The sequence below is a fragment of the Schistocerca piceifrons genome, chromosome 11 (assembly GCF_021461385.2).
Source record: "Schistocerca piceifrons isolate TAMUIC-IGC-003096 chromosome 11, iqSchPice1.1, whole genome shotgun sequence".
NCBI lineage: Eukaryota > Metazoa > Arthropoda > Insecta > Orthoptera > Acrididae > Schistocerca > Schistocerca piceifrons.
In genome coordinates this window covers 105,588,296-105,615,938 of record NC_060148.1, presented here as the reverse complement: position 1 = coordinate 105,615,938, position 27,643 = coordinate 105,588,296, and the positions used below count along the sequence as shown (strand labels likewise).

At 38.4% G+C, this 27,643-nt stretch overlaps 1 protein-coding gene across 1 annotated transcript in view; it reads left to right on the top strand.

Moving 5' to 3' along the window:
* LOC124719758 (ankyrin repeat domain-containing protein 65-like) overlaps positions 1-27,643 on the top strand; it is a 78,724-nt gene that overhangs the window by 30,511 nt on the left and 20,570 nt on the right. Inside the window, exon 3 of the mRNA XM_047244957.1 lies at positions 2,760-2,930. Within this exon, the coding sequence (XP_047100913.1) occupies positions 2,760-2,930 (171 nt within the window). The remainder of the gene's footprint in view (positions 1-2,759; positions 2,931-27,643) is intronic.

Below are 27,643 nucleotides of genomic sequence, written 5' to 3'. Positions count from 1 at the left end.
AATAAGTATATTTATCAATCATAATTTTTTATTTGTAGCTATAAAGTATTCATGGAGTGACTTATTGAATATTGTACACTTGAAGGTCATGAGGATTGTTGTTTAAACCTTCGAAAATGCTGCATGAAGTATTTTGTGCGTCACAGTATATTGATAATTTTTACTTATGGACCATCTGACAGCAACTGAATAAAACACAATTTTAGTGCCATGCGCGTTTTGAGTTTATTTTGTGCAAGGCGTTATCAGTGGCATGGAATATGTACATATGTTAGCTATTTAATTTACATTTTTCTCACTGTGCCTATAGGTTATAAACAGTTCTGGTGGTTGTATTTCCTATTAAGTAGTAATGTTTTGAACTGTACTTACAGGTTGTGTGGACAATTTCTTACATATTACACTCCCATTGCATTTTTGGTGTTGTTCTTCTTATGAATGCCAATTTGCAGTTTTTTCCCACACTCCACAGCACTATGAACTGAAAGATTGTTTCAATGCAATGTTTTGGTTTCTGTTGCCGACTGTCAAATGTTTTTACCAAAGATCGAATGTTATTGCCAAACTTTCGAGTGTAATTATTGAAGTATCTGTCATCTGTTTGTGTACACGTTTGTGTGTGTGTGTGTGTGTGTGTGTGTGTGTGTCTGTCTGTGTGTGTGTGTGTGTGTGTGTGTGTGTGTGTGTGCGCGCGTTATGGTGTGGTATTTTTTTTATTTTCGCTCTGCTTGTGTGTGTTAGTTTATGTGTGTAGGTCATGGTGTACCATCTGGTTCTTTTCTGTGTGGTGTTCTCAGTGTGTGTTTGTTGAGTGTGTTTGTAAGTTTTCAGCTTGTGAGTCCTTTTGTATTCTGGAAATGTGTTTGTTTTGTTGTATTATTTTGTGCGCGTATGTGGTAAGTGTGTCAATGAAATGATGTCAGGAAATAATTTTCTCATTTTCAATTGGTTAGTTTTGATGTGGTGGTTTACCAGTATGGCTCAATTGATTACTGCCAAATGTCATGAAATGTGACCAATTAGCCATCATGCGGCACTTTAATTCAATAGGAAATGTTGAGGAAGAAAGAAAGAAGTAATTAAGTGTCAAACATCCCATCGACTGCAAGACCATTAGAGACAAAGTAGAATCTACAGCTCTCAAATGTTAGAAAGGAAATAGATAGTGCCATTTCAAAGGAAAGGTCACAGTATTTGCATTGCTTAGTTTAAGAAAATAAAGAAAAACTTAAAACAGGTTGGATGGACATTTGAACTATTTGGCTTTACCTTCATAAAACAAAAATGTTTGGTCCTGACAAAAAAACGTAAAATCAAAGGCTAATGTGAGTCCTCAGAATGTAACAGTACACATCTGGTGTAATGAAGCTCTTTTGTGTTAAGAAATTCTTCCCACGGATATGTCCATAGTTATTAGCATCCATTGTGTTCATGGTTGTCTGCAAAGATTTTTATTGTGTCGTGCACATAAAACCAGAGGAGAAAAGCGATTTTGATTTTTATCACCTCTGCATGTCTTGTCAACTATGACAGCTGGTGTCGATTTCAAGTCTGTCACACAAAACTTTAAATGATTGCTCGAAAAGTTAAAACACATACCTCGTAGCAAGTGGCGAAAAAGAATTCGATAATCAACATCATCTTGTGAGCAGTCAACAACTATGGTGCATGCAGCACGCGGGGATAGATTCCCACCCTACACAGAATGTTCCGTTAGGTTATTTCCAGTACATACATGGGCACATCCTGCTACAGCTAAACTAAGCAGATGTTTAACATGTATTTGTGGTTAGAAAACAATGAGAGGTGATGGATTCAGATCCCAGCAAAGGAACAAAATATTTTTTCTCGACAGTTCAGATTCTCATATTGCTATATTTGGATATGTAATGTATTATTGCACTTAGTTAACAATCCTATTAGTTGCTAGGTTTGAATAATCGAACACAATGCGAAGTCATTTCAACATTTCAACATGCGCCCACACACACATGCTTACCTGTGCCTGAAATGATATTTAAGATCTTTCGTACTTAGTTAACAGAGACAATAGGTGCTCAATTGGAATCCTGGATGGTAGTCTTAATACAAATGTTTTCGTCACTTAATTTCAAGTTGAAACTTAGTTTCCAAAAAGTCATTTATTGCAATAAACTTGAGTTTACAAGCTGCCATCTAATTATAACAGGTTTCGATATTCACACTATCGTGATATTAGTCTGATTGTGGACTCAGTGTTACAAATCAGTTGCTTCAAGTGGGGTCTTGTAATAATAATTTTGTAGAGTGAAATGCCCATATCGAAATGAGATCAGAAGAACTGCAAGACAGTAAAATTATGTGGGTGCATTCGTCGTTCCCCTACACTCTGTCAAGGAATATGGCACTTCATCATCATCATACAATTTAGATGGAGTGGAATTCAGACCATTTGGATAGTTTTGATGGCGATAGCACCTGAGCTAACATGTCCAGTAATTCTGTAATTATGTTTTGTGCAAGTATTCGGCGTTGTATGTACCTTCTGGCTGCACCTAGATTTGAACTACCTGTTGTATGGGGTTGAGCGACTGCCATGGAAAGCTCAGATGGTACGACTGATTGTTATTAGCTTAGCTTACTGGTAATTCATTTGTATTAACTGGAGCCCTATCCCCTGTGTGGATGGTCCCTCAGCAGTGCTGGCAATAGTGAGCCACCTCCACATCCCCACGAGGACACGCCCAGCCAACTCACACCCTGCCTCTCTGTATGTGCAGTGCACCAATCATTACAGAGCCGAGAACCACCACCACCAGCACCACAACCACAACCAGAACCGCCACCACCACCGCTGCCACCGCCACCTCTGCCAGCGCACCTCACCAGACACCTGCTGCTGCGCGGCCCACGACTCCTCCACCTGATGAGGCCACTGTCTCTCGAATGCGGTGAGTTCCCTCAGTGCGCGCGCGTGCACACACACACACACACACACACACACACACACACACACACACACACACACCATTATATGGTAGATAAGATATAAATACTGAAAAGCAAAGTGTAAATGCTCAATCTAGATCAAAACATACAATCAGAGGTGGTATCCCCACGACTAGATCATAGTATCATGGGAGAGAGGTTGGTTAAGAATAGGTTGGTAGGAAAAATAGTTATTGTTAACAGTTCAGTGTCTTATTCATCAAGACCAGCAAACCAATGCCAACAATAATTCAGACTGAGATTTTCACTCTTCAGCGGAGTGTGTGCCGATATGAAACTTCCTGGCAGATTAAAACTGTCTGCTGGACCGAGACTCGAGCTCGGGACCTTTGCCTTTCGTGGGCAAGTGCTCTACCAACTGAGGTACCCGAGCACGAGTCAAGCCCTGTCCTCACAGCTTTACTATTGCCAGTACCTCGGCTCCTACTCTCCAAACTTTACAGAAGCTCTCCTGCAAACCTTGCAGAACTAGCACTCCTGAAAGAAAGGATATTGCGGAGACACGGCTTAGCCACAGCCTGGGGGATGTGCTTGGGTAGCTCAGATGGTAGAGCACTTGCCCGCAAAAGGCGAAGGTCCCGAGTTCGAGTCTCAGTCCGGCACACAGTTTTAATCTGCCAGGAAGTTTCAATAATTCAGACAATGTCATGCCCAGAAAATTTAGTGATGGGGAGAGTATGAGTGCACTGAATGTGTAAACTGTCAGGTGAGATAAATGTCTATTACTTTAGATGTATTGTAATGGACTAGTAGAGGTCAGACTCATACACACACATTTATGAGACCATTTTTGGTGTTTGTCAGGAATGAGAGAGGAGAAAGAACCCAATAATTTGCTATAAAGTTTCTGTTAGTAACAAGAAATATACTCGGCAATCACCAAACAGAAGCAAACGCCAGCAGAGCCTCAGCTTGCCAGGGTGTGGAGCACCTTGGTTGCCCCACTGCTGTAACAGCCAGTCTTGGTAACCACAGACATGCAAAGGGGAAACTCTGCCTTCTGTTGACAATGTGTCTGTCTGTGTGAGCAACAGATTTGCAGCCCCATGAGCACCTAGAGTCCAGTCATTTAAGGTATGCATTCCTATCTCTGTCTTTCCCTACAGTTTTTAATCTCAACAACCACCTCTAGTGCCACAGCAGCTATTCCCTGATGCCTTCAAATATAACTTAATGTGCTGACCCCTGTACTTGTCACGGTTTTCCACATATCACACTATCCTCACCTATTTTGCAGAGATGTTCCACAGTTCTTCTGTTGTAAGTTCACCTAGTTTAAACATCCATCAATAGCACCGCATTTACAATGCTCCGATTCCCCTCTTGTTTTTCCATAATCCATGATGAATTTTTATGCAGTACTGTGCTCCAAGCATACATTCAGGTATGTCTAACACAAATTAAGGCCTATCTTTGATATTAGTAACTTTGTTTTGCGAGGAATCTCCTGTTTTTCCATGCTACATTACTCCTTATAACAACTATGCTTTGACCCTCAGTGTAAATTAGCATCACGTGTAGCAGAGTCCTACAAGTGGTCTACTGTGTGGTCCTTAATTCTGTAAACTTTGCCACCAATGTTACTTCTGCCACACCCCAATACTTTCCTCTTTCTTCCATTCATTAATCCTGATTTGGCACTCATTCAACTGTTTATTACATTCACCAACTCTGGTGATTCAGTCTGACTTTCAGTGAACACAGAAACATCACCAGTGAATTTTATCAAGGAAATCCTTTTCACCTTCAGTTTTAATTAAATTGCTATAAGTTTCTTCAGTTCCACCAGTGATTCTTCGGTGTTCATCTGAACATTTGTGGAGATTTCCTGCATCCTTATCTTTAACCATCTTTAATTCAGAATACCAATTCTTGTTGATTATTGTACATATTCTATGTTACCTGCTGTTCCATATATCTTATATGTACCTTTTAAAAAAATTTCATGCACTTTCACTGTTTCATGCTGTCAAATGTCATGTAAAGATCTGCAAATCCAATAAAGATCTCTTGATTTTTCTTGAACATCCCTTCCACTATCCCTGCATCTTTACTCCAAATTCAGTTTTCTCAAACAGATTGTCACCTTCGTCTTCCATTCTTCTGCATGTTGTTGTTATTTCTTCAGTAAGTTCTATTCATGAGCTGTTTAGCTATTGCACTTATAGGCGCTTGGTTGCTTCTCTAGTGCCTGGATGGTGTTTCTCTGGCAGTCTGTTGTTATGACTCCTGTCTCATGGATTGCGCAGACAAATGTGAATACTCACGTGATTGCCATTTATTATTGCATTGTCTAGAGCCTCAAAGAAGTTAAAATTCCCATTCCATTCCTGTGTACTTCAGTATCCTATTATTTACACACTGAATTCTCATAACAATTCTCTTAAAATTTAGTTCACTAACTGGTCCGAGCACAGGGGTCACAACCCGGACCACACGCCACTGTTAAGCACTAATGAAGGACTGGATCCCTTACTTCGATTGCACATAATTCATTAAGGTCAATCCAACACATTTATTTCAAATACATAAATGAAGTTACATTTGAATCTGTCTGACATTAAACAGGAATAAAATACAATATTTTTATATGTTTAAACTACAGCATTAAGGAATTCCAAATCTTTCCCCTTTCTAGGTGGAGGCTGAGCCAGAAACACAGAATGCCCCAAAATCACAGTTTTGCTGTGAAATCTTAGACACCCGAAAGCAGTAACAGACAAGGGGTCAGCGCCCACAAATAACATAGGCCAAGAGTCAGGCCGGGAGCACATCCCACGAGAACTTGTTCACGCTATGCTCACCACAAACTGTACACTTTCCGAGCGAACATCTGCTTGCGGTGGCTCCCAGAAGGACGAAGCAACCGACAGCCCTACGCCGTGCTTCTCACACAGGCACCTCAATTTGTACAAACATATAGGCCAACACCAACTCCGGACTCCTCTCTCACTGTGAGGCTTGGCACAATTTATACAAAATGCCTTCCAGGCAACCAGTAACCGCCACAGGAGTTTCACTATTCACAAACAGCCCCAGCGTAACAGACATCACACGTGTGCTTACGCCCTAGCCACAACTCCTCCAGTCTCACCGGCCGCCCCAAACGACTGCCTTTCGCCGTCCCGCGCGCCCCAGCCGAAAATGCAAAGATGCTCATGCCCGGGGACGCACCAAAGATAAGCTGACTGCTGATGATCTACCAGCGATTATCATAACTGAATTGTGATCTGAGTGCACATCTGTTCCCGGATACACCTTACAATTTAGTACCTGATTCCAGAGTGTGTGTCTGGTTGTGATGTACTCCAGCTGGAAATGTCTTTACCAGCTAAAGCTCTGCCTCCCTCCTTAAGAGCTGAAAATGCTGAGATACCGAAGCAACCGCACAAATGTCACAGAACACAGGGCATAGCCTTGCAGCAAGTCAGCCATCCACGTGTGGTGGAATGGTTCAGGAGCGCTCCTCCAAAGGGAGTGCTTGTAACGGTAACACCGACCACCATAAATGGCAGTCGGTGATTACATTAAACCTCTCTGAGGAATTTTTGAGAAAGTTGTGACTGTGAGATAACCTAATGGGAACAGAACAAACAGACTGGGATTCGTTTCCGAAACACCCCATCGGAGTATAACAAACACTAAACATTTGAGTGAGGAACAGATGTTCTCCAGCACAAAAGCAAGTCTTATTAATTACATATTAGTTATGTATTAATATTAGTCACCAGCCTAATCAGGAATTCTTGTCAAACAATGTTATAAAGCGGAAGGCAGTGCTAAGGCTAACCTAACTTTCCTTGACACACACACACAAAACTCTTTCTTTATATGTGTTCACATTACAACAGAGTAACGTAGCCTTGCAGATAAATGTAGTATTAATTTGAAAGTCAAACAAATGGCCAATGAGATAGCAAACAGTAGCATATGCCTCACAACAACACGTACCTTGAATCCGGGCTTAATTTCGGTCAGAGCGCGTTCTGGCAACTCCCAGAAACTCTCTATCTTCTAATTCTCTCTCTTTTCCCTTTTTTACAGTACAGCACTGGAGATTTGAAATAGTATTAAATCAAAATGTAACTATAATTTTCTGCTGCACCAGAACAAGTGAACATGACAATGGGTCGCCAACATGATGTGATGGGCAGGAGGTTGTGTGTGTGTGTGTGTGTGTGTGTGTGTGTGTGTGTGCGCGCGCGCGCGCACGTACAGCATACCTAAGATAAGTGGAGTATCATTCCAAAGTTGTGATTGGTACATATTGCCTTTTGTTTACAACTGCCAACAACCTCAGCGATGTAGTAGCAAGGCAATGTCTCATGTGTGTCAATGAGAAATAAATAATGTAAGCCATTATTGAATGTGAACGTGTTTATAATGTGCTTTCACGAAATCATGTCATTCCATGTTGCAATTTATGTCACAGCTAAAAATCAAATGTGCGTATGGAGCAAACATGACTAAAAGTTGGTAGTCTTTCGAGCTGATACGCCCCTTTGTCCACGGTGCTCTTGACCTTTCAGTCTTTATCTGCACCCTTGTTTGAACTCCCAATGCAGAACGGATATGTGTATGTTTGACCCATAAGTCTGACTGTCTGCCCCAACATAGTTCTCAAACGAAAGTTCCAATTTTAAACCCGTTTTTTTACTTGACAGCTGGTTTAATCAGGACAGTTCTTAGCTATATTTCTGAAAGTCTGTTCAGCCGTTTAAATGTCATCAGCTATTGAAGTAAAAATGTTTTCCGCCAGCATGCTCTCTTGAAATACATTATGTAGTCCATACGAATTACATCACATTATGTAGTACCAAACTGTAGAGCTCAAAAAGATGTACCTAAATAAAAGATTAAGGTTGAAGAATAATTATGATTTTTGTCTTCTGAAATCACCTGTTTCAGCACCCACAAAGCAGAAAAAGTGTCAGTGTGACTCAACTGTGAAAGACAAACATATGCTCTTGTTGACTTTTCGTGGTTCTTTTTGAGGTCTACAATTCATTAAAAAATCAAATGATTTTGCTCTAATAGTTTAAGCAGCGTACTGTAAGAGAGCACGAAGGCAGCCGACTTTTTTGTGCCTTGACTTACAATTATAGCCACAGCTTATTTCTTGTGCTACCTAAAGTAGCGAAATATATACTAATAGATAGTAAATGAATATGTCTGTGAGTTAAAGAAAGAAACATGTAAATCCCATAAGTGGTTCTCACGTTACAATTGCCTATCTGTATGTCTGTTTGTGAATTCAGTCTTTGTAGTCCACGATTCAGACAGGTCGTGTCTACGGCTTTTTCAGTTTGAATCAGTTTACCTTGTTAGCCATTGCTGTCTCACAGAAAAGCTAACAGACAATCCAACAGGCACTTTAGGAATTCAAGTTCAATGATATTACTCAGTCACTCTATGTAGGTCAATTGCTTGCAGTTCAGTTGTTGTTCTGCTCAGAACCGACAGCATTGTTTCGGTTTGTTTGTTGTGTTTATTTACACATTGTGACTGAGTGGACAGGAGAGTGACTTCTTTAAACCTAAAAGACAAAACATTAGTGAGAGCAATGAAAACCACAGTTTAGATGTAGAATCCATGACGTCAGCTGTGGCTGGAGAAGAAATGCAAACAACAAAGCAGCCAATCCTTCTATGTCATTGTAACAAAATGAAAATTTCTATAAGTTGGTGGATATGGATACAGACAAAACATCTATAGACAGTATTGATAATTGTAATGATGATGAAAAGCCAGATTGTCGGTCTGTCAAACAATGTACAGATTATAAAGCTAAAAACCCGTGGTTGATTATTAAAAAAAGGCCAAGTTTGTAGAAATGTATCTACACTAGGTAAAGGAACAAGAAGTTGTTACTGAGCGTGTTTTTGGACAGCTTATAAGCAAGCAAAGTTAGACTGTTTTATGAGTTTGAGACAGAAATTGATCTCCAAATTAAAAATGGTTTGGATATGGGCCGAATACTATGTTCAAATAATTTAATAAAAAGTGACTCCAAATTTTCACTTCTTTTGGATAAAGCCACTACTCTTTCACACAAAAAAGCTTTGATTGTATAGTTCAGAACATTGTTAAAAGGGAAAACACCATGACAATTTCTTTGAAACTTTTTGAACTAAATGACACAACAGCATCTGATATCTTGAAAGAACTTTTAAAGCAGTTAGAATCACTAGGACTAGGCTGTGAGTTTTTGAAAGACCATTTAATCGCTTTGACTTGCGATGTAGCTTCTGTCGTGTTAGGAAAAAAGTCTGACCTTGCAAAGCTGATGTTTCGAAACTTATTCATCTGGCATTGTTTGAAACATCGTTCAGAACTCACCGTGCACGACATGATAGAAGAAGTGGTGGGAATTAATCACTTTAAAATATTCGTGGATAAAGTTAGAAATATCTTCAGCTGCTCTCCGAAAAACAGCAGTGAGTTGGCAGTTGCTGCTAAAGGTTTGGAGCAAGAAATTTAAAAATTGGTCATGTGTTTTGACACTCGTTGGGTGGTCTCCAGTTTATTGGCAGTAAAAGCTGTGTGGAAAGATTGCAGGGCTCTGTACAGTCATTTATTAGAAGTATCAGAGGACACGAAACGAGACTCAAAACAACGGTCTACTTACAAAGGGCTTTGTAATACATTGTCATCTACATCTTTCGTCTCCAACCTAGCTGTAATGTCTGATGCCTTAGAAGAGTTGGCCGATCTATCCCTACAGCTTCAAAGATCAAGTGTTAACCTTGTTCAAGCTCACAACGACATTACACTTTTATTAAAAGTTTTTGAAAGTCTGGTTGATGCAATGGGACAACATGCAAATGTAGCTAACATTGCACTGGAAAATATGAACTTTCAATGTGTTAAACTTTCTCAAAGAAGAAATACTTCTAAGATTCCTGATAAACAGTTTTATCGCAGCTTGGCAAATAATTTGTCATCCAGGTTGCTATCAACAGTGAATGCATCTGAAAGCTACGATGAAGTTATGAATTACGTGAAGGCCATTCACCTGAAATTCTGGCCTACAAACATATCGATCACTTACGGAGAAAATGAGATTTATCGAAAGTGTGAAAGATTTAAGATTAATAGCCCTCTGAAATAATGAAGGACTTGAGGGAGTACAAACGGGGTCTGAAACCAGTACTGAGCGGAGAAATGCCAACTGTTCTTGTACAGCCACCAATGTTCAAAAATTTTGTATCAATAATAAACAGCATTGCAGTGTCGATTGCAGAGTGTGAACGAGGCATTTCTGCAATGAACTTAATTATGACACCACTGAGATCTTCACTCTACATCAGCACTGTTTGTAGTTCATTACGCATCAGACTTCTGGGACCATCTGTAGCTAGATATGAAAATGGGCGTCTTGGATGGCGAAGGGATATCATTCTGCACTTGCTACACAGTCAAAAGCATGAAGTGATAGTGTATAATGAGGATAATTCTGTATTATGGAAATGTTTTTCTTAATCCATCTCCATTGATTGTGTTTGAAATAATTTCACAGTGCTTACTTTTTCTTCCTTTATTTGAGCCTCTGAGTATGAACTTAGTTAAAACTAGGAGTTCAGTTATTAATACGTCCTAAAAAGGTACTTTTTAACAATAAATACACAATGTATATTCTGTATAAACTGACTGGTCATATGCCACTGACTTTTGTCAGGATAACAGATGTTTGTCATTTTATGTTAATACGCTATGTTGAAAGTGTAATAAAATTTAAAGGGAAATATTTAAACAAAGTTGTATACCCTTAGGTCAAAGATACATACTGCATGTTGACAGGACTTATTTTATGAGTGAAGGGAAATTAAATTCATATTTCAAACTACGAAACTGTAATCTCAAAATTAATGCTCAGTACAATTTATTATTAACGTGATATTCTTGATTTGGAATCATTTGTAATTTTATCATAAATGAGTTAACAGATCAATACTCAGTCCGACCAATTCAGTTTATTGGTCATTAGCGGTTTAATTGTTGAATGGCAAATAGACCTAAAAATCTACTGAGATGTGCGATTCTTGAAGTTATGAACTGCTGCTTGAAACAGTGTAACATCTTCGTGCAGCCCGCTGAAGTAAAATTGTTTAAATAATGGTTTAATGTACAAACCAATTTTTTTATATACACAGTATGTTATTGGAAATGAAAAAGTAATTTTAACAGAGCTGTAATGGAACTCAAGAAGCTTTGACATTTTTGTAAAATATTCGCCAAAGATGGATGATTGTTATAAGTGCGACTTTGACTGAAATGGTAGACTTCACTGTGAAGCTGATTTTAATATAAGTGCATGTTTATTTTTGTAATAATTCTCTCTCAATGCCAAATGCGTTGATTGCTTTTCCTACAAGATATATTCTACATGTAAAACATTTTTCGGTCAGATTGCAGCAAATGTGTTAACATTTATAACAACAAGTCCCTTTTGATTGTTTGTGGTTTAATAAATAAATATTCAGTTTGCAGCGGCTACTCGTGAAATATGTTTTTCTCAGTTAAGACACTATGGGCTTATGGAAAAGAACAAATCTGTCATCTCTATGACGAGTTTATCATTTCCTGATTATTATAACATAAAGAATACTTGCCCACGAAAGGCAAAGGTCCCGAGTTCGAGTCTCAGTCCGGCACACAGTTTTAATCTGCCAGGAAGTTTCATATCAGCGCATACTCCATTGCAGAGTGGAAATTTCATTCTGGGAACAATAGTGGTTTTTCAGTTCAATTTTTACACGTTGAGTCTCATGTTAATTAAATGGTAAAGACCTTTCTCTTTGGCTAGTAACATAGGAACTACTTAATTATTTTACAAGTGCAAAAGTTAAGTCATAGATATTTCTTAATCTATTAGTTACATTTTACATTCAGAAGGGAATTTATTTATTACCTGTATAAATAAAACTTGTGATTTCTTTTTCACTCACTATCATGAAAGTTTCAAGTGACAAAATCTGACTGAAGAACATTACATATAGTCTTTCCCCATGGCAGTGTAACATGATGTGGGGAGGAGAGGAGGAAGATTACGGCAGCCTCAGGCAAGGAAGGGGGAGGGGGAATGTTTTAACTTTATCTTGCATTGTTATCAACTCAGGCGCGACGCAATGATCGGCTGCTATGGTACCAAATGCTCACAGAATTAACGTTGCGTGAAGACGTGGGAAATCGAAATTGTACTAGACCCAGATGGAGCAGGAATATCTCAGTCATTAACTGCTAAATGCCTTATTGATAAATACTAAACACACGTTCATAGAGCAGCTACCAAAAAACTGTTTGAACTTTGTGGCTGGCAGCATTTGAAAACGTGATGTCGTGAGTATGACTTGGTGCCAATACGTGTGAAGCAGAACTATGGAGCAAAGTGACACTGCTACGGCAGATGGTGGCACCTTGTGGTGTTATGTTTTTGATTATAAGATATTATGGTTTAAAAACTTGAATTTCAGAACTGTATTTAAGAAAGAATTTCTCATTGTAAGTCTTATCACAAGTCTCTCTCTGTGGCCAGTGGGTAGTGGTAAAAGCGGGCGCCTTACGGCACCTAAAAGTTTAAAAGTTAAGCCCTGCCTTGAATGAACTAGATGCAGCAGTTAATAGAACCAGTCACCAACACACATGAAACTAATAGCAATACTAAACAGGGCAGAGCATGAAATGATTGATTTAAATCAGGAGGTCTATTACGATCATACCATATAACATCATTGCTAGTACACGGTCTCTATACTTTTACGTTACCCAGCTTGCATTTAAGTAGCTAATGCAGTAAATATTTCTTTATTGAGCCCAGTTTGAAGCAATTAAACAGAATGCAAATCTAACTACATTGGCTGTGGAGGGACCTTTGCTTTGCTTCATTAACTAACTAGTTTAGTACATGAGGGCCTTAGTTTCATGGTTTGAACAGCCATGCTCATTAACAAATCTTCACAAGTGTGTATGGAAAATGGTGAGTATTGTCATGAATAATTATTTATTAAGTGAAGCACAACAAACTCCTCAAATAACAAATGTGCTTTGAAAAGTAGTCTTTTAACCTTCTCAAAATATAGTTGGCTGGGCAAATGCCAACACCATTAAATTCAAGTTCAAACACCTTCTCTTGGAATGAACAGTAATAAAACTTTGTAATTCTGATCAAAGTGCATAAATGCAACAATTAATAATCTTTTTCAGTTCTAATCAGAATTATTATTCTTTTAACTAACAACTTTACTATTTTTGGACAGCTTTTAAGTAAGGCAAAGTATTTAAGAAAATTAATGGAGATCGATTTAAAAATGCACTGGAAGTGGTGTATTTCTCAAATTATTAAACTGAACTTGAAACACAATAACTCCACACATTAGAAAGCTATCCCAACTATTTTTATGGCTGCTTAATAGTCTTTTCATAATAAATTAGCACACTCGGAATTAAATTCACTAGGATAGGATTCTCAAGGTTTGTGATTTGGGATAATGACAGGTGTAATATAGAGATTTTAGCAACACCACGATTGTTATTAAAATCAACCAAATTTCACAAATACCTAGTTCATTTACAGTGCCAAATATAAACAATTTGGTGGAAAGCTGGTGTCACTGGTGGCCTGATTTGCAGTGGCTGTTAATATGGCAGTGATGTAGTCATGGCAGTACTGTTGGCCTCGCCCTGTTATAGATCTTCTGAATTATATTTTTGCACGGCCAAAAACAATGCCATGATAATGGTATCACCAAATGCAGCATCCGAGGTCCATATATAACACTCTTAAGTTCCTCTGCCTCAACACTCCAAGAATATGAACTACAATGTTCCGCTACTGCTAGCGAGATGTTAACCACAGCACTGGTAAGGCCTCATTCCTTACCCGTTGCAAAGAACACATTTCAGCTTGCGCTAACCACTCCTTTTCCTTTCCGCCAGGCTACTTCCGTAGCTGTAGGGCTTCCCCACATCTTTTACATTCAACCCTGCTTTCCCTAACTATGGACCAAGTCATTTACAGTACATTATATAACAATCATTCCAGTAGTTATTTACATTCCTAAGCCTGTCCAAGATGGCCGCCGAGTAAGTGACGCCAGAAACCATTTCCAGAAAGTTAAGTGATTTAGACAGGAATATAATTTAGTTTAACGCCGACAACAAATTAAATACATGCATTAGTGTATCATTTAGTCTTGCCGTTAAAGGTTTGACTTTTATTTGCGTATTTTTTCAGAAAACACGAAAAGATCGTAACTTCGCGAAGTCGCGCTTAGGCTTAAATTTTGTAAACGTGTTTGTTTCTCGTTTCACGGTAATTTAACTAATTTCTTGGTAACAAATAAGTAAACTACCGTAAATAGCGTATAACTTCATTGTTTTAATACAGATTTCAGAAAAACAGCATAACTTTATATCAGAAACTTGCTTATATACATTTGTTTATAGACCTAATTCTCGTAACGTTTTTGGAGAATCAAAGTTTCTCGTTTAATTGTCCTTTTTTTCATTCCATCGAGTGAAATATAAAATAAATAGCGTATACCTTCATTGTTTTAATACAGATCTCAGAAAAACAGCGGAATTTTAAATCAGAAACTTGCTTATATACATTTGTGAATAGACTTAATTCTTGTAACGTCTTTTTTTGATTTTCGGTAATTTAATTGATTTATTCTAGCTAAAGTATTATTTTTGCCATGAGTGAGAAGTGCCAGACTTGCCGTAGAATTGTTAGTTCCGGGATTTGGTGTGATGGATGCAGTAGTTTTTTTCACTGGGGGGACTGCAGTGGCGTGGGTGTTGGGAAAGTGGATCAGGCTCATCAGTGGTTCTGTAGGATTTGCAGCAGAGATAGGAAGATAGTGGAACAGGAGGGGAAAATTACTGCCCTTCAGGCTGAGCTAGATCAGGCTAGGGAAGATCTGGACAGGTTAAGGAGGGAGAAGGGCAAAGAGAGGTGGGAAGTGGCAACAGGTAGCAGAAGGAACAGGCCAGAACTAAGTCTGACAGTTTTGTGATGAATGTCAAAAATAAGTTTGACCTGTTGCTTCAGTTAGAAACTGATGAGCCTCAAGCAGAGGTAGGTGTAGACAGGACACAACAAACTTTCAATAGGAAATTGAAAAAGAATGTAGGAAAGCCATTGAAAAGGAAGAAAGTTTTGTTGTTAGGCAGTTCTCATGCCAGAGGTGTAGGCCAACTTCTGCAGGAGGAATTAGGACCAGAATACCAGGTCACAAATTTTTTCAAACCAAGTGATAGTCTGGATCAGGTGACAGAGGATTTAGGTTCACTCTGTAAAGGATTTACCAGGGAAGACACCGTGGTTATTGTGGGAAGGCCAGGGAACAGCATCGACAGAGATCCTGGGTACAGTATAGAGTGTGACCTGGTAAAGATTGCGTCGGCATCGAGACACACCAGTGTTGAATTTGTATCTGTCCTGAGACATCATGACCGGCCTCATTTGAACTCTTCTGTTGGGAGAGTTAATTTGGAGTTGGAATGGCTGCTTGGGTCGGGTGCGGGGGCTCATATTGGTGTGGTTCCTGTTGATTCACTCAGTAGGTGGGACTATACCAGGCACGGCCTACATCTCAACAGGAAAGGGAAGGGGAAACTGGCTGGGGTAATAGCAGGAAATTTAAGGGGGGGAGGCACTGCCATGAATGGTAAAATACCAGTGGTTACAGGTGTTGGAGCAGCACCTTTTTTAGGACAGGTAAGACAGAAAGAGGTCAAATTCTACGAGAGGTCAGGATTGAAACAAATCTTCAGTTTAGGAAAGAAATTAAACAACACAATTCTAGCACATTGGATCACCAATCACAGCTGTCAATTATAAATTTTCACCAATCACCAGAAATTTTATCTCCACCAAGTTGTATCTCAGTCCTAGGTAATTGCATTGATGAATTAAAGTCACCCAACCCAGTTGACATAATCTGCCTCTCTGAACACCATGTGATCACTGGTATAGCAACTAGGCCTAAGCACAATGAGAAACTCAGACAGGAGAGTGCTGCAAATGTTAGAATAAGGAAAGGTTCTCATAAAAGTATAATTAAAAATAATGTAAGTATATTTCATCAAAATATTGGGAGTTTAAAGAATAAAATAGATGAGCTTCTGGTTTGCTTAGAAGATTTAGAAGCTGAGGATGAAATAGATATACTATGCCTGTCTGAGCATCACATTGTTACTGATATGGATAAGGTAAATGTAAGTGGATATAAGCTCTCTGCACATGTAATGAGAGAAAATATGGAGAAAGGAGGAGTTGCCATATATGTCAAAAGTCATCATTGTGCAAAAAGTATAGAAACAAAAAAGTTTTGTGTAGAGAAACATATAGAAGCATGTGCCTGTGAGCTTAAATTAAATAAAGGCACATTTATAATTGTAACTGTATATAGGTCCCCATCAGGAAATTTTCATCTATTTCTGAAAAATTTGGACTCCTTGTTGTGCTATTTGTCAGACAGGGGGAAGCAAATTATTATTTGTGGGGACTTCAATGTAGATTCTCTGAAAGAGGGTAATAGAAAAAATGACCTTGAAGTATTACTCGGTTCTTTCAATTTGACACCCGTTATTGATTTTCCTACTCGGGTGGTAAAGGATAGCAGCTCACTGATAGATAACTTCTTTATAGACCAAGATAAGTTTAACCAGATAAATGCTCAGCCTGTTGAGAATGGTCTTTCTGATCATGGTGCACAGCTAGTTACAATATATGACATAGATCCATTCAGCAATACTAAACAGTCCTCCAAAGTAGTACGTTCAGTCAACAATTTAACAATTGCAAATTTCAGGGAAAGCCTACAGCAGTTAGACTGGGATGAGGTGTACCGTGAACCTGATGCCAATTTAAAATATAATTTATTTCATGACATTTTTGTAAATGCATTTGAAAACTGCTTCCCCAAGAAAATAGGTAAATATACTCGTAAGAAACCTTGTAACAAACCATGGCTTACTAAGGGTATAAAAATATCTTGTAACCGGAAAAGGGAAATGTATCTGACAGCAAGAAAGAGTAGTGACCCAGAAACTATCAAACATTATAAAAACTACTGTGTTATATTAAGAAAAGTTATTAAAAAATCCAGAAGTATGTGTATCATGTCTGAAATCAGCAACTCTGATAATAAAATAAAAACAATTTGGAATATTATTAAAAGGGAAACAGGTCAACCAAGAGCACAGGAAGACAGTATTACTATCAAATTGAATGAAAACTTTACGAACAAAAAGTCAGAAGTTGAAAATATTTTTAATAATCATTTTCTAAATGTTGTGGATATAGTAGGATCCAGGTGTTCATTAGAAGATGCTAGGCTGTTAATGGAAGAGGCCATACCTATGCAATTTGATACAATTGAAATCTCACCCACTTCTCCCTCTGAAATTAGGAAAATAATAAACTTGCTTAAAAGCAAAAACTCACATGGAATTGACGGCATTTCCAGCAAAATACTAAAAGCTTGTTCTCAACAGATAAGTAAGATTCTCAGCCACCTGTGTAATAGCTCTCTGGAACAGGGCATTTTCCCTGATGGACTGAAATATGCTATTGTTATACCTTTGCATAAAAAGGGGGATAGATCTGATGTCAACAATTACCGTCCAATCTCCCTTCTAACAGCTTTATCCAAAATTTTTGAGAAAGTAATGTATTCAAGAGTAGCTTCACATATCTGTAACAAACAAGTACTAACAAAATGTCAGTTTGGTTTCCAGAAAGGTTTTTCAACAGAAAATGCCATATATGCTTTCACCAATCAAATTTTGAATGATCTGAATAACCGAACACCACCCATTGGGATTTTTTGTGATCTCTCAAAGGCTTTTGATTGTGTAAATCATGAAATTCTGCTAGACAAGCTCAAGTACTGTGGCATGAGTGGAACAGTGCACAAATAGTTTAATTTGTACCTAACTGGAAGAGTGCAGAAAGTTGAAATAAGTAGTTCTCATAATATGCAAAGATCAGCACATTCCTCAAACTGGGGAACTATCAAGAATGGGGTTCCACAAGGGTCAGTCTTGGGTCCTTTGCTGTTCTTAATATATATTAATGACTTGCCATTCTATATTCATGAAGAGGCAAAGTTAGTTCTCTTTGCTGATGGTACAAGTATAGTAATCACACCTGACAAGCAAGACTTAACTGATGAAATTGTCAATACTGTCTTTCAGAAAATTACTAAGTGGTTCCTTGTAAACGGACTCTCACTGAATTTTGATAAGACACAGTACATACAGTTCCGTACAGTGAATGGTATGACACCATTAATAAATATAGACCTTAATCAGAAGCATATAGCTAAGGTAGAATATTCCAAATTTTTAGGTGTGTCCATTGATGAGAGATTAAATTGGAAGAAACACATTGATGATCTGCTGAAACGTTTGAGTTCAGCTGCTTATGCAATAAGGGTCATTGCAAATTTTGGTGATAAACATCTTAGTAAATTAGCTTACTACGCCTATTTTCACTCGTTGCTTTCATATGGCATCATTTTTTGGGGTAATTCATCACTGAGGAATAAAGTATTTATTGCACAAAAGCGTGTAATCAGAATAATAGCTGGAGTCCACCCAAGATCATCCTGCAGACATTTATTTAAGGATCTAGGGATATTCACAGTAGCTTCTCAGTATATATACTCTCTTATGAAATTTGTTATTAACAACCAAACACAATTCAAAAGTAATAGCAGTGTGCATAACTACAATACTAGGAGAAAGGATGATCTTCACTATTCAAGATTAAATCTAACTTTGGCACAGAAAGGGGTGAATTATACTGGCACAAAAGTCTTTGGTCACTTACCAAATAGTATCAAAAGTCTGACAGATAACCAACAAGTATTTAAGAAGAAATTAAAAGAATTTCTGAATGACAACTCCTTCTACTCCATAGAGGAATTTTTAGATATAAATTAAAAACAAAACAAAAAAAATTATTAATAAAAAAAATAAAAAATTAAAAAATAAAAATAAAAAAACAAAAAATGAAAAAGTTGTTATATTAACTTAAGTATGTTGTTAAAATTAACTTAATTATGTCTTGTATTGGAAAATTTGACTCGTTCCACATCATTACGAAATATCGTATTCATGATCCATGGAACTAGTATTAATCTAATCTAATCTAAGCATAAATTGAACATTGTTCAAAAAGTTAACATAACTGAAATATGTATGCATTGTCAAAGAATTTCCGTGACAGTCAAAACACTCTACATACGACAGATACAGCACTCTACATAAGCAACTCTACAAATAGAAATATCAATACAAAGTAGGTCAAAAATGGATGTTACATATGCCCCAGGGTTCACTGAAGATTCCTGCTAGGCAAACATCAATAACACCTTAATGGTACCAAGCAGTCGAAAATAATAATCACTTCATCCAGAGTTGAGCATGAAAAGAATACACTGCAAAACACATTAATACACTATACACTGTATACACTTGATTACCAAAACAAGATATAAGCAACATTATTCAATTATGTACACCTGTCACATCTGATTCTCATTTTGTGAAACAGTAAGTTGAGTAGTAAGCAAAATTTATCTGTATTGTCAAGAATATTCAGTAGCATGTTGTAAGCATTCAAGAAATGTAGGTATACACATACAAGTATACCCCCTACATATATCACAAGCAATTTGACATTGTACATGCAACACATCCTATAGCATGATTTCGAATTTACAAAGGAGGAAACTATCAATGCTGATTCTAATAATAGTCTATTCTTTGATATTTATGTAAACAAACATATTTAAACTGAACCTACTATTCTTTTCTTACTGCCTTTATTTGAAACACAGTCCCTCTTTGAAAACTGTAGCAAAACACATACAACACTAACAGATATGAAAATAAAATAATTTTGCTACCTGCAATAGCATCTTGCACTGCATTTGACAACATTAACAAATTACATATCACATTAATCAATTGGCTGCCCATTTTGGGTTTTGGCAGTCTATTACAGACATAGTTTTTTTCCCCACTTTGGCAAGTTTTCTATGCTGCCCATTCTGTATTTAAGGCATTCCACATTCCTTTTCAATTTGGCAACATTTGCTTGTAGCCCTTTCAGTACAGGGTATCACATATTTTACAACAGGTTTTTAGAATCTGGAACTTCTAAGGTAGTAACAGCAATTTTACATAGGTAACAGCATTTTTATAAGAACATAAATTACAGTTAAATACAGTATAGTAGCTTCATAAGATAGATACATTATTTCATCTACAGCATAATATACATTTTTAGTCTGGTATGATTTCTTCATTTATTCATTCCTAGGTACATACAGTTTCAGATCCACTACATTATGGACATCAAGGAGCTTCTTCGACTCTGGGTAGATTAAATAGTAGGCATTGTTGTGAGGTGTGTCTTGTACTGTGAATGGCCCATTATATATACATAAATTTAGAAATTTTGTGGTTAAGTTCACTTGATTATTCATGGGTCTTCAGAAAAACATAGTCTCCAATTTTGAACATGGCAAACTTCAGGTTGCTGTTGTGCGTTTTAGATCTCGTTTCGGCTTTGTTTTTTCTTTTACCAATTCTTTCTTCTGGGCTAATCCCAAATCTGTAAACGGTGGGAACTCTAGTTTTTCCTCATTTAAACATTTGCTCTTAGTACTGAGCAGAATTTCCCCAGGTGTGAACTCAGTAAACCCATGAGGCAAGGTCTTCATTAATATATTTAGTTTCTACACCATTCTGCTCCATTCCATCTTGCTAGGTTTTGAAAATAAATTGGGGCCATTATTGGGCAGTACTGCACTGGGTTTTCCAATGGTTCTCAAATACTAAATCATCCTATCGAATACTGACATTGCTGTCACCTATTTCAGGAGATACAATTTTATAAATTTAGAAAATACTTCCAAAATCACTAAAATACATTTACAATTACCAGAAGTTGTGGGGAGGGGTCCATACAGGTCCACAGGCAGTATATCCATGGTATCTTTAGGTAACGTGTTCTGCATTGGACCTTGATTAGTTCTATTGGTTACCTTAGCTCCCTGGCAGATGTCACAAGACCTAACACGTTCAGTTACCTTTCGACTCATACTATTGGCAATCACTATAACACTAGCCAATTTATCTAGACACTCCTTTGGCCCAATGCTAGTGAAAATAATCTGACATCTGTATCAAATTGGGTAGGCCAACACGCCATCCATTCTTCAGTAATGAAGCCTTTCCTCTTATACAAGATAGTTTTAAAAATCAAAATTTACTTATACAGATTTCTTCCAATTTGGTTGCTCATTTTGATGATATCGCATGGTTTTGCAAATCTGTTCAAATTCATTTTTGCCTTATCTTCTTCATGTAATTAATTTGGAAAGTTCCATCTCCATTGCATTCCTTGGGTACTTCATCTGTACCATTGGGACAATTCATTGCCACATAATTTTTTGTACCCTTTACATAACAGATTTCATAATTAAATTGTTGCAGGTATAAAGCCCATTGGGTGAGCCTGCCATTTAGAAGGCAACAACCTTTAAGGAATGTTTGAGCTTTATGGTCAATGTGTGATGATCTTAAAACCCCACCAATCTATAAATTTCTTTAGGTCCCATAATATGGCCAAGGCTACCTCCTCTGATATGGTATGGTTCCTTTTGTTTCCTGTCAATGCCCTGCTGGCAAAAGCTATAGTTCTATGAGCTAAATTTCCTGTACCATTTATCTCCTGGAAAATTTCAATACCAATCCCATAGGTGCTACTGTCAGTATTCATATTGAAAGTCTCTGACAGTACTGGGTGATGTAAAACATTATCATGTCAAAGTTTAATCTTTAAGGATTCACAATCCTGCTGACTCCCATCTGTCCAAACAAAAGCACTAAATCTTTTTATAGATTGTTCAAGTGTGGATTATTGAAGGGTTTCCCCTTAACAAATTTTCTGCAAAATCCACACCAACCTATAAAGGCTTACAACTGTTTCCTATTCTTTGGTGGGGGAAATTTTTCTAAGGCACGTAGCTTTCTCGAGGTCCTTATTAATTCCGGTAGTAGTAATAATATGGCTCAAGAATTTAATTTCTGATTTTACAAGTTCACATTCACTATAATTTTAAAGTGATGCCTCCTGCTTGAAAAGCAACAGTTTGGAGCTTTTTTGCCAGTTTTCATTGGAGATAAATAAATCATCTACATAAATAGTTAACCTGGAACTCGACTCCTCTCCTAACACAGTCCAGAGCTCTAATAAACACTGCCAGAGAGGTATTCAGTCCAAATGGAACTACTTTGTATCGATAACAATTCCCCGGTAAACAGGATTGCTTTATATCCATGCGATTCTAGACTTAATGGGATTTGCCAATAGCCAGCAGTCATGTTGAAGCTGGTTAAATACCTCATTATGAAATTTTTGCAACATTTGTCCAGATTTTCAGGCCTGTGCACCTCTCTTTTTACTTTGTTCAGAGTTTGTGCATCAATGGCCACATGTACTCCTCCATCCTTGTTTACAATGATAAGTGGACTGATATATTCGCTGTTACTGTGTTATATCACTCCTCATTCCATAAACTTATCTGTTTCATTCTGCACAGCCTGTTTCTTAGAAAAAGGTACCAAATACGGTTCCACAAAGAATGGATCATGATCCAGAGTTGCAATACAGTATCCAAAATTTTGAGCCAGTCCGGGTTAACCGAAAATGATCTACTGTTGCTTTCTAAGATAGTAATAAATTCTGCTTTCTCAGGGCCGGCCAGAAATTCTGCACACGTGCGGTGCTCCTGCACATGTGCATCTTCTGGGTCACAGCGTGCATTCCGCAGCCGTCAGCATTCATGTAGTGCATGTTTCTATGCATAGATGTCGCTTTATCCACTTGCTGGGGTACTCTGTACCAGCGCATTCTAGTGCTCTTTCCACAGCTTGCAAGCCAACCATGGGAAGGTATTTTGCGTATTAAACATTTAAAATACTGTCACAGTCTACTCATTGAGACGTCTACTTTTATGTTACCAGTTTAACCCAGTAAGAAAAGTAATACAGTTAACAACGGTGGGTTTTTATTAAGGCAGCTTGACTGACGGCTCGCAAATACGCGTAACATTTTTGATCTAGTATTTAAGAAAGAGAGCAGTTAGTGACTTCCAGCGAACCTTATTCATGATTACAAATAACATTAAACTAATGCAAGGTTTCCTGTAACTAATTCTCGGTGCCCTCAGTTAGACCCACATAATTTCTGTCTCACTGACCTCTGAACAGAATGATAACCGCAGACGCCTCGATCACCTGTTATTTCAATACTTTTATCAGTTCCGTCTAAAATCTGCATAATAACCGACAATTAGATGGTTATTGTTTATCGACTTCAGCTGAGCGTAGCCCTTCACACATTAAAAAAAAACCGTAAATGTAAGTATACATTGGAACAATCGGTTTAATGAGCAATTTTCCTGATAATAATGTACCATGGAGCAGAATGATGCAATAATGCACAGTTAGTAAACAATAATTTTTTATTATGAAAGGAATAACTCCAAACACATTTATCACTGGTCATGAGAAATGATATAGTTAATATCGGGCATAAAAGATCAGCTCATTGACGAACACAAGCAGTTGTGAAGATTTTCATCACTTATGCTTGATATAAACCTTGATTTATTCATTTTGATCACCCAGAAAAACCTTTCACAAACATATGTCAACCCGAACATGGACATAAGTCTCGCGGCATCTTTGTGCAGGGGTGGAAATTCTTGTGAAAAATTTTCGTAGAATTCTTCTGTACTTCGCACTGCAAAGAACTTGTCCTTCAGTCTTGTATTGCACTGTAGGTCGATCAGTTCCATCTGTAGATCATTCGGAGCATCTTCAACTGATGACAAGAACGGTCCGGCAAAGAGGCGAATGGCAGGAGGCAAACTCGTATCATCTGCAAATTGTGCTCGAAATTGTTCCTTAATTTTTCCAATTATTGATATAATCTAGCGCTTTCATGGACCAGTTCAAGAGTCGGGAAATGTGCAGTGTTTTCTGTCATTAGCTGGCACTCCCAAAGCGCAAGCTTTCTTTCAAAGGCATTTACTTTTTCCAACATGTCAGAAATTAAATTATTTTCACCTTGCAAACTGACGTTCAGGCTGTTCATGTGAGACGTAATGTCCACAAGAAATGCAAGGTCTGATATCCAACAAGGGTCTTCCAACATAGGTTCACTTTTTCCCTTATCATGTAAGAATGTTACTATGACCAAACGTAAATCGAAAAATATTTTCAGCATTTTACCACAACTGATCCAGCGTACTGCAGTATAGTAAGCTATGTCACCGTACTCCGCTCCTAATTCCTCCAAGAACCGCCGAAACTGGCGATGCTTATGCCCGTGTGTCTTCAGGTAGTTTACAGTATGCACAACAATTTGCATGACGTTTGCTAATGTTACTGATTTTGCACAAAGCGCCTCTCGATGCAGAATGCAGTGAATCCATACGTCTCATTTGTGCGTCCTAGCTTTTGGCGCATCCGTGCTATGAGTCCTCTCCGATGGCCTTGCATTGATGGTGCTCCATCTGTGGTCACTGAGACTCACCGCCGGTCGGGGTGGCTGAGTGGTTCTAGGCGCTACAGTTTGGAACCGCGCGACCGCTACGGTCGCAGGTTCGAATCCTGCCTCGGGCATGGATGTGTGTGATGTCCTTAGGTTAGTTAGGTTTAAGTAGTTCTAAGTTCTAGGGGACTGATGACCTCAGAAGTTAAGTCCCATAGTGCTCAGAGCCATTTGAACCATTTGAGACTCACAGATTCCAATCCATACCGACACCATCAATCGCTTGCTCGACAGCTTGGAGTAAGTGCGCACCTGTAGTAGTCCCTTTCAAAGGTACTAAGTCGTAAACGTCCTCTGTTTCACAAAGTGTGTTATCGATACCTCATATGTATATCACAACTTGGGCTGTATCTGTAAGATCTGTTGCTTCATAGAGCACAGTAAAACTAACGAAATTAATTATAAGTTCCTTGACGTTTTAGAAGAAATCTAGGCCTAAACCAGATAGTGATGCTCGTCACTTGATCGTATTTGTTTATCAAAGATTAAATTGTCTCTCATTTCTTCATGTTCTGAATCGCATAATCGAAAATGGAGTTCACACGACGCTTCTTCTGAGGAAGTTGGTGTATGGATCATAGTAATTATTTATGCGTAATAGCTTGTGATGCCGGTCGGAGATGTACGTCTAAAAATCTCATTTGCTCCTTTCTTTACTGGACAGCAGGTAAAATACCGCATGTCCCTTCAACCAGTTGACGGCATTTTTCTTTGAGGTGGGGTATAATTCTTCTTCCGGGAATAAAAGCCACATTGGTGTTATCAAATAAGGCGGTTTTCTCTGCATGGTTGCTAATTTTTTTCTGATTGACAACCACATATTATTTGCATTTCCACAGACAAATTGATGTTCATCTGTGTCAATCAGGTTGCCAGTGGTACGCTAAGGGGAATCAGCCAGATTAATGGACTGTAGTCTGGAGTTCGTAGAAAATTTCCTATTCACAAAATAATACCACACGGCGACTCGGCACTGGACCAACATTTTATACTCATAAGGCACCTGAGAAACTTTGGACTGATTTTTCACGGGATTTTCCGAGTAGTGTGTCCTAATATTTTAACCACGTTAGGTGTTAGGTGTCTTTGACCACGCAAAATTTCGGACAAATCCCCAACCACGTGCTCGTACCGTCTCCTTGTGAGTTATGTTGGGGAGGTGGCTCATCTCCACGTGGCCTGCGTTTACGTTTAGTGAGTTTGCTGTCTCCTCTTGGTTTATTGCTGTCACGTCAAACGAAAAGGAAATTGATCTCTGTGGCCAGGAGCTATCAAGTGAAGTAAAATACATTGATATGAGTACGGTAGACTAAAACATGTTATTAGTTTCAGATTTTATTTTATTTCCACCTTCCTGACAGTTGGGCCTTAATCGCCTCGCAGAACAATACTTCAGCTGTTTGCTGCATTTCAAAAGTGCACGTTTTCATCCAATAAATTATTTTGTTACTAGCACCTGCAAACACGATTTAAGTTTTGACAGAAACTTGTCCAGTTTTTAGGTATAATCTATCCTGGTTGCTTACATGCGTCAGTACTCTCCCCATAAAATTCTGCAGGAATGCAATTATGCGAGACGAAATGCAATTTCGAAACCAAAGACGAGAGTATGTTCAATATCTAGCCTTTGGGTTTACACAAATTTGTGAATAGACCCGAAATACTAGGAGCGTAGAACCGCAAGTGGAGAGACACATCCTGCAGAAATCTGCGCACTGTACCGTGTTGCCCGTTCGTGCAGCTGCCTCTTAACGTGATCTTATTTCGGCGATAACAGAACCAAGTCAGGAACACGCCTTAGGTAGCCAAGGTGGCCAGTGACTGTCGATATAGACCAACAAAGAAACGTTTCGAACAGGTTTTAATCGACCTCCACGGAATCGGAATTTTCCATTAGTGCGGAAAGGCCTTCATTACGACACAGTCATGAACCAATGCTCTGTGCAGACGGGTGTTTATTTGGAATGATTCTTGTGATGGTCGGGGCTAGGCTCTCACATAAGGCAATCAATTTAAGAAGTACAAACAGCACATCTTCACCTCTGGTGACGTCATTCGAAAAATATAGTGTTGCACTGTGGTTCCAAACGGACATGAGACGTCACTTTGCCACTTGTTGCGTGAGAGTCCTTATAGGGTGGGCCATGACAGAGGTCTAATCATGCTAGGTTGAAAGTCAGTCACCGGTATGCTTTCTTACGCGAGAGTGTTTTTTGATGAATGTGCCACTCATTGTGCAAGATCACTGGGCAGCTGATTCTTATTTTATTTCGGCATGAGATGTGGAAAATATCGGTGCTGGACTGAGATTCGAACTCGGATCTCCCTTTTCATCACGTCTGATGGCTTTGTATTGATACTTTCCACCGTTCGCCGCGCGGTCTGCACGGCTGCCCCCGTCAGAGGTTAGAGTCCTCCCTCTGGTATGGGCGTGTGTGTCGTATTTAGCGTAAGTTGAAAAGTCCCCTTTTGATACATTGTACATGACTGTGCTTAAACTGACACACAATATTTTTAGCACAACGCAGCCTGACTTTCAAAAATCCCTACAAAAGAATGGCCCGGACTAACATTAACCTATACCTTTCACAAATCACTTAGCTCACCAAAAATCTTTGTTACTCGAACTACTGCAATACAGCGAGCGCCACTACTGCCAGCTAAATAAAAGATTCAAACTACTGAAGGCACTAACTACTGATAGGAATAGTTAGCAAATGAAAGATTTTGATATAGAGCAAACAATGTATTTACCTTAATAGTCATAATTGACATCCAGTCTTACAAATTTCAAAACTCCGCCATTTCTCTCCCCACATCCACCACTGCAGGCAGCTCACCTCCAACTGCGCAACGCTACGCGCTGTTCACATCCAGCTGCCCAACACTACAATGGCAGACAACAATGCAAACCTAGCCACAGACTGCACACAGCATAGCCAGTGATTTCCATACAGAGCGCTATGTAACGTTGCCAATAAGAAAACATAAACAGTTGTCTTGTGACAGCCA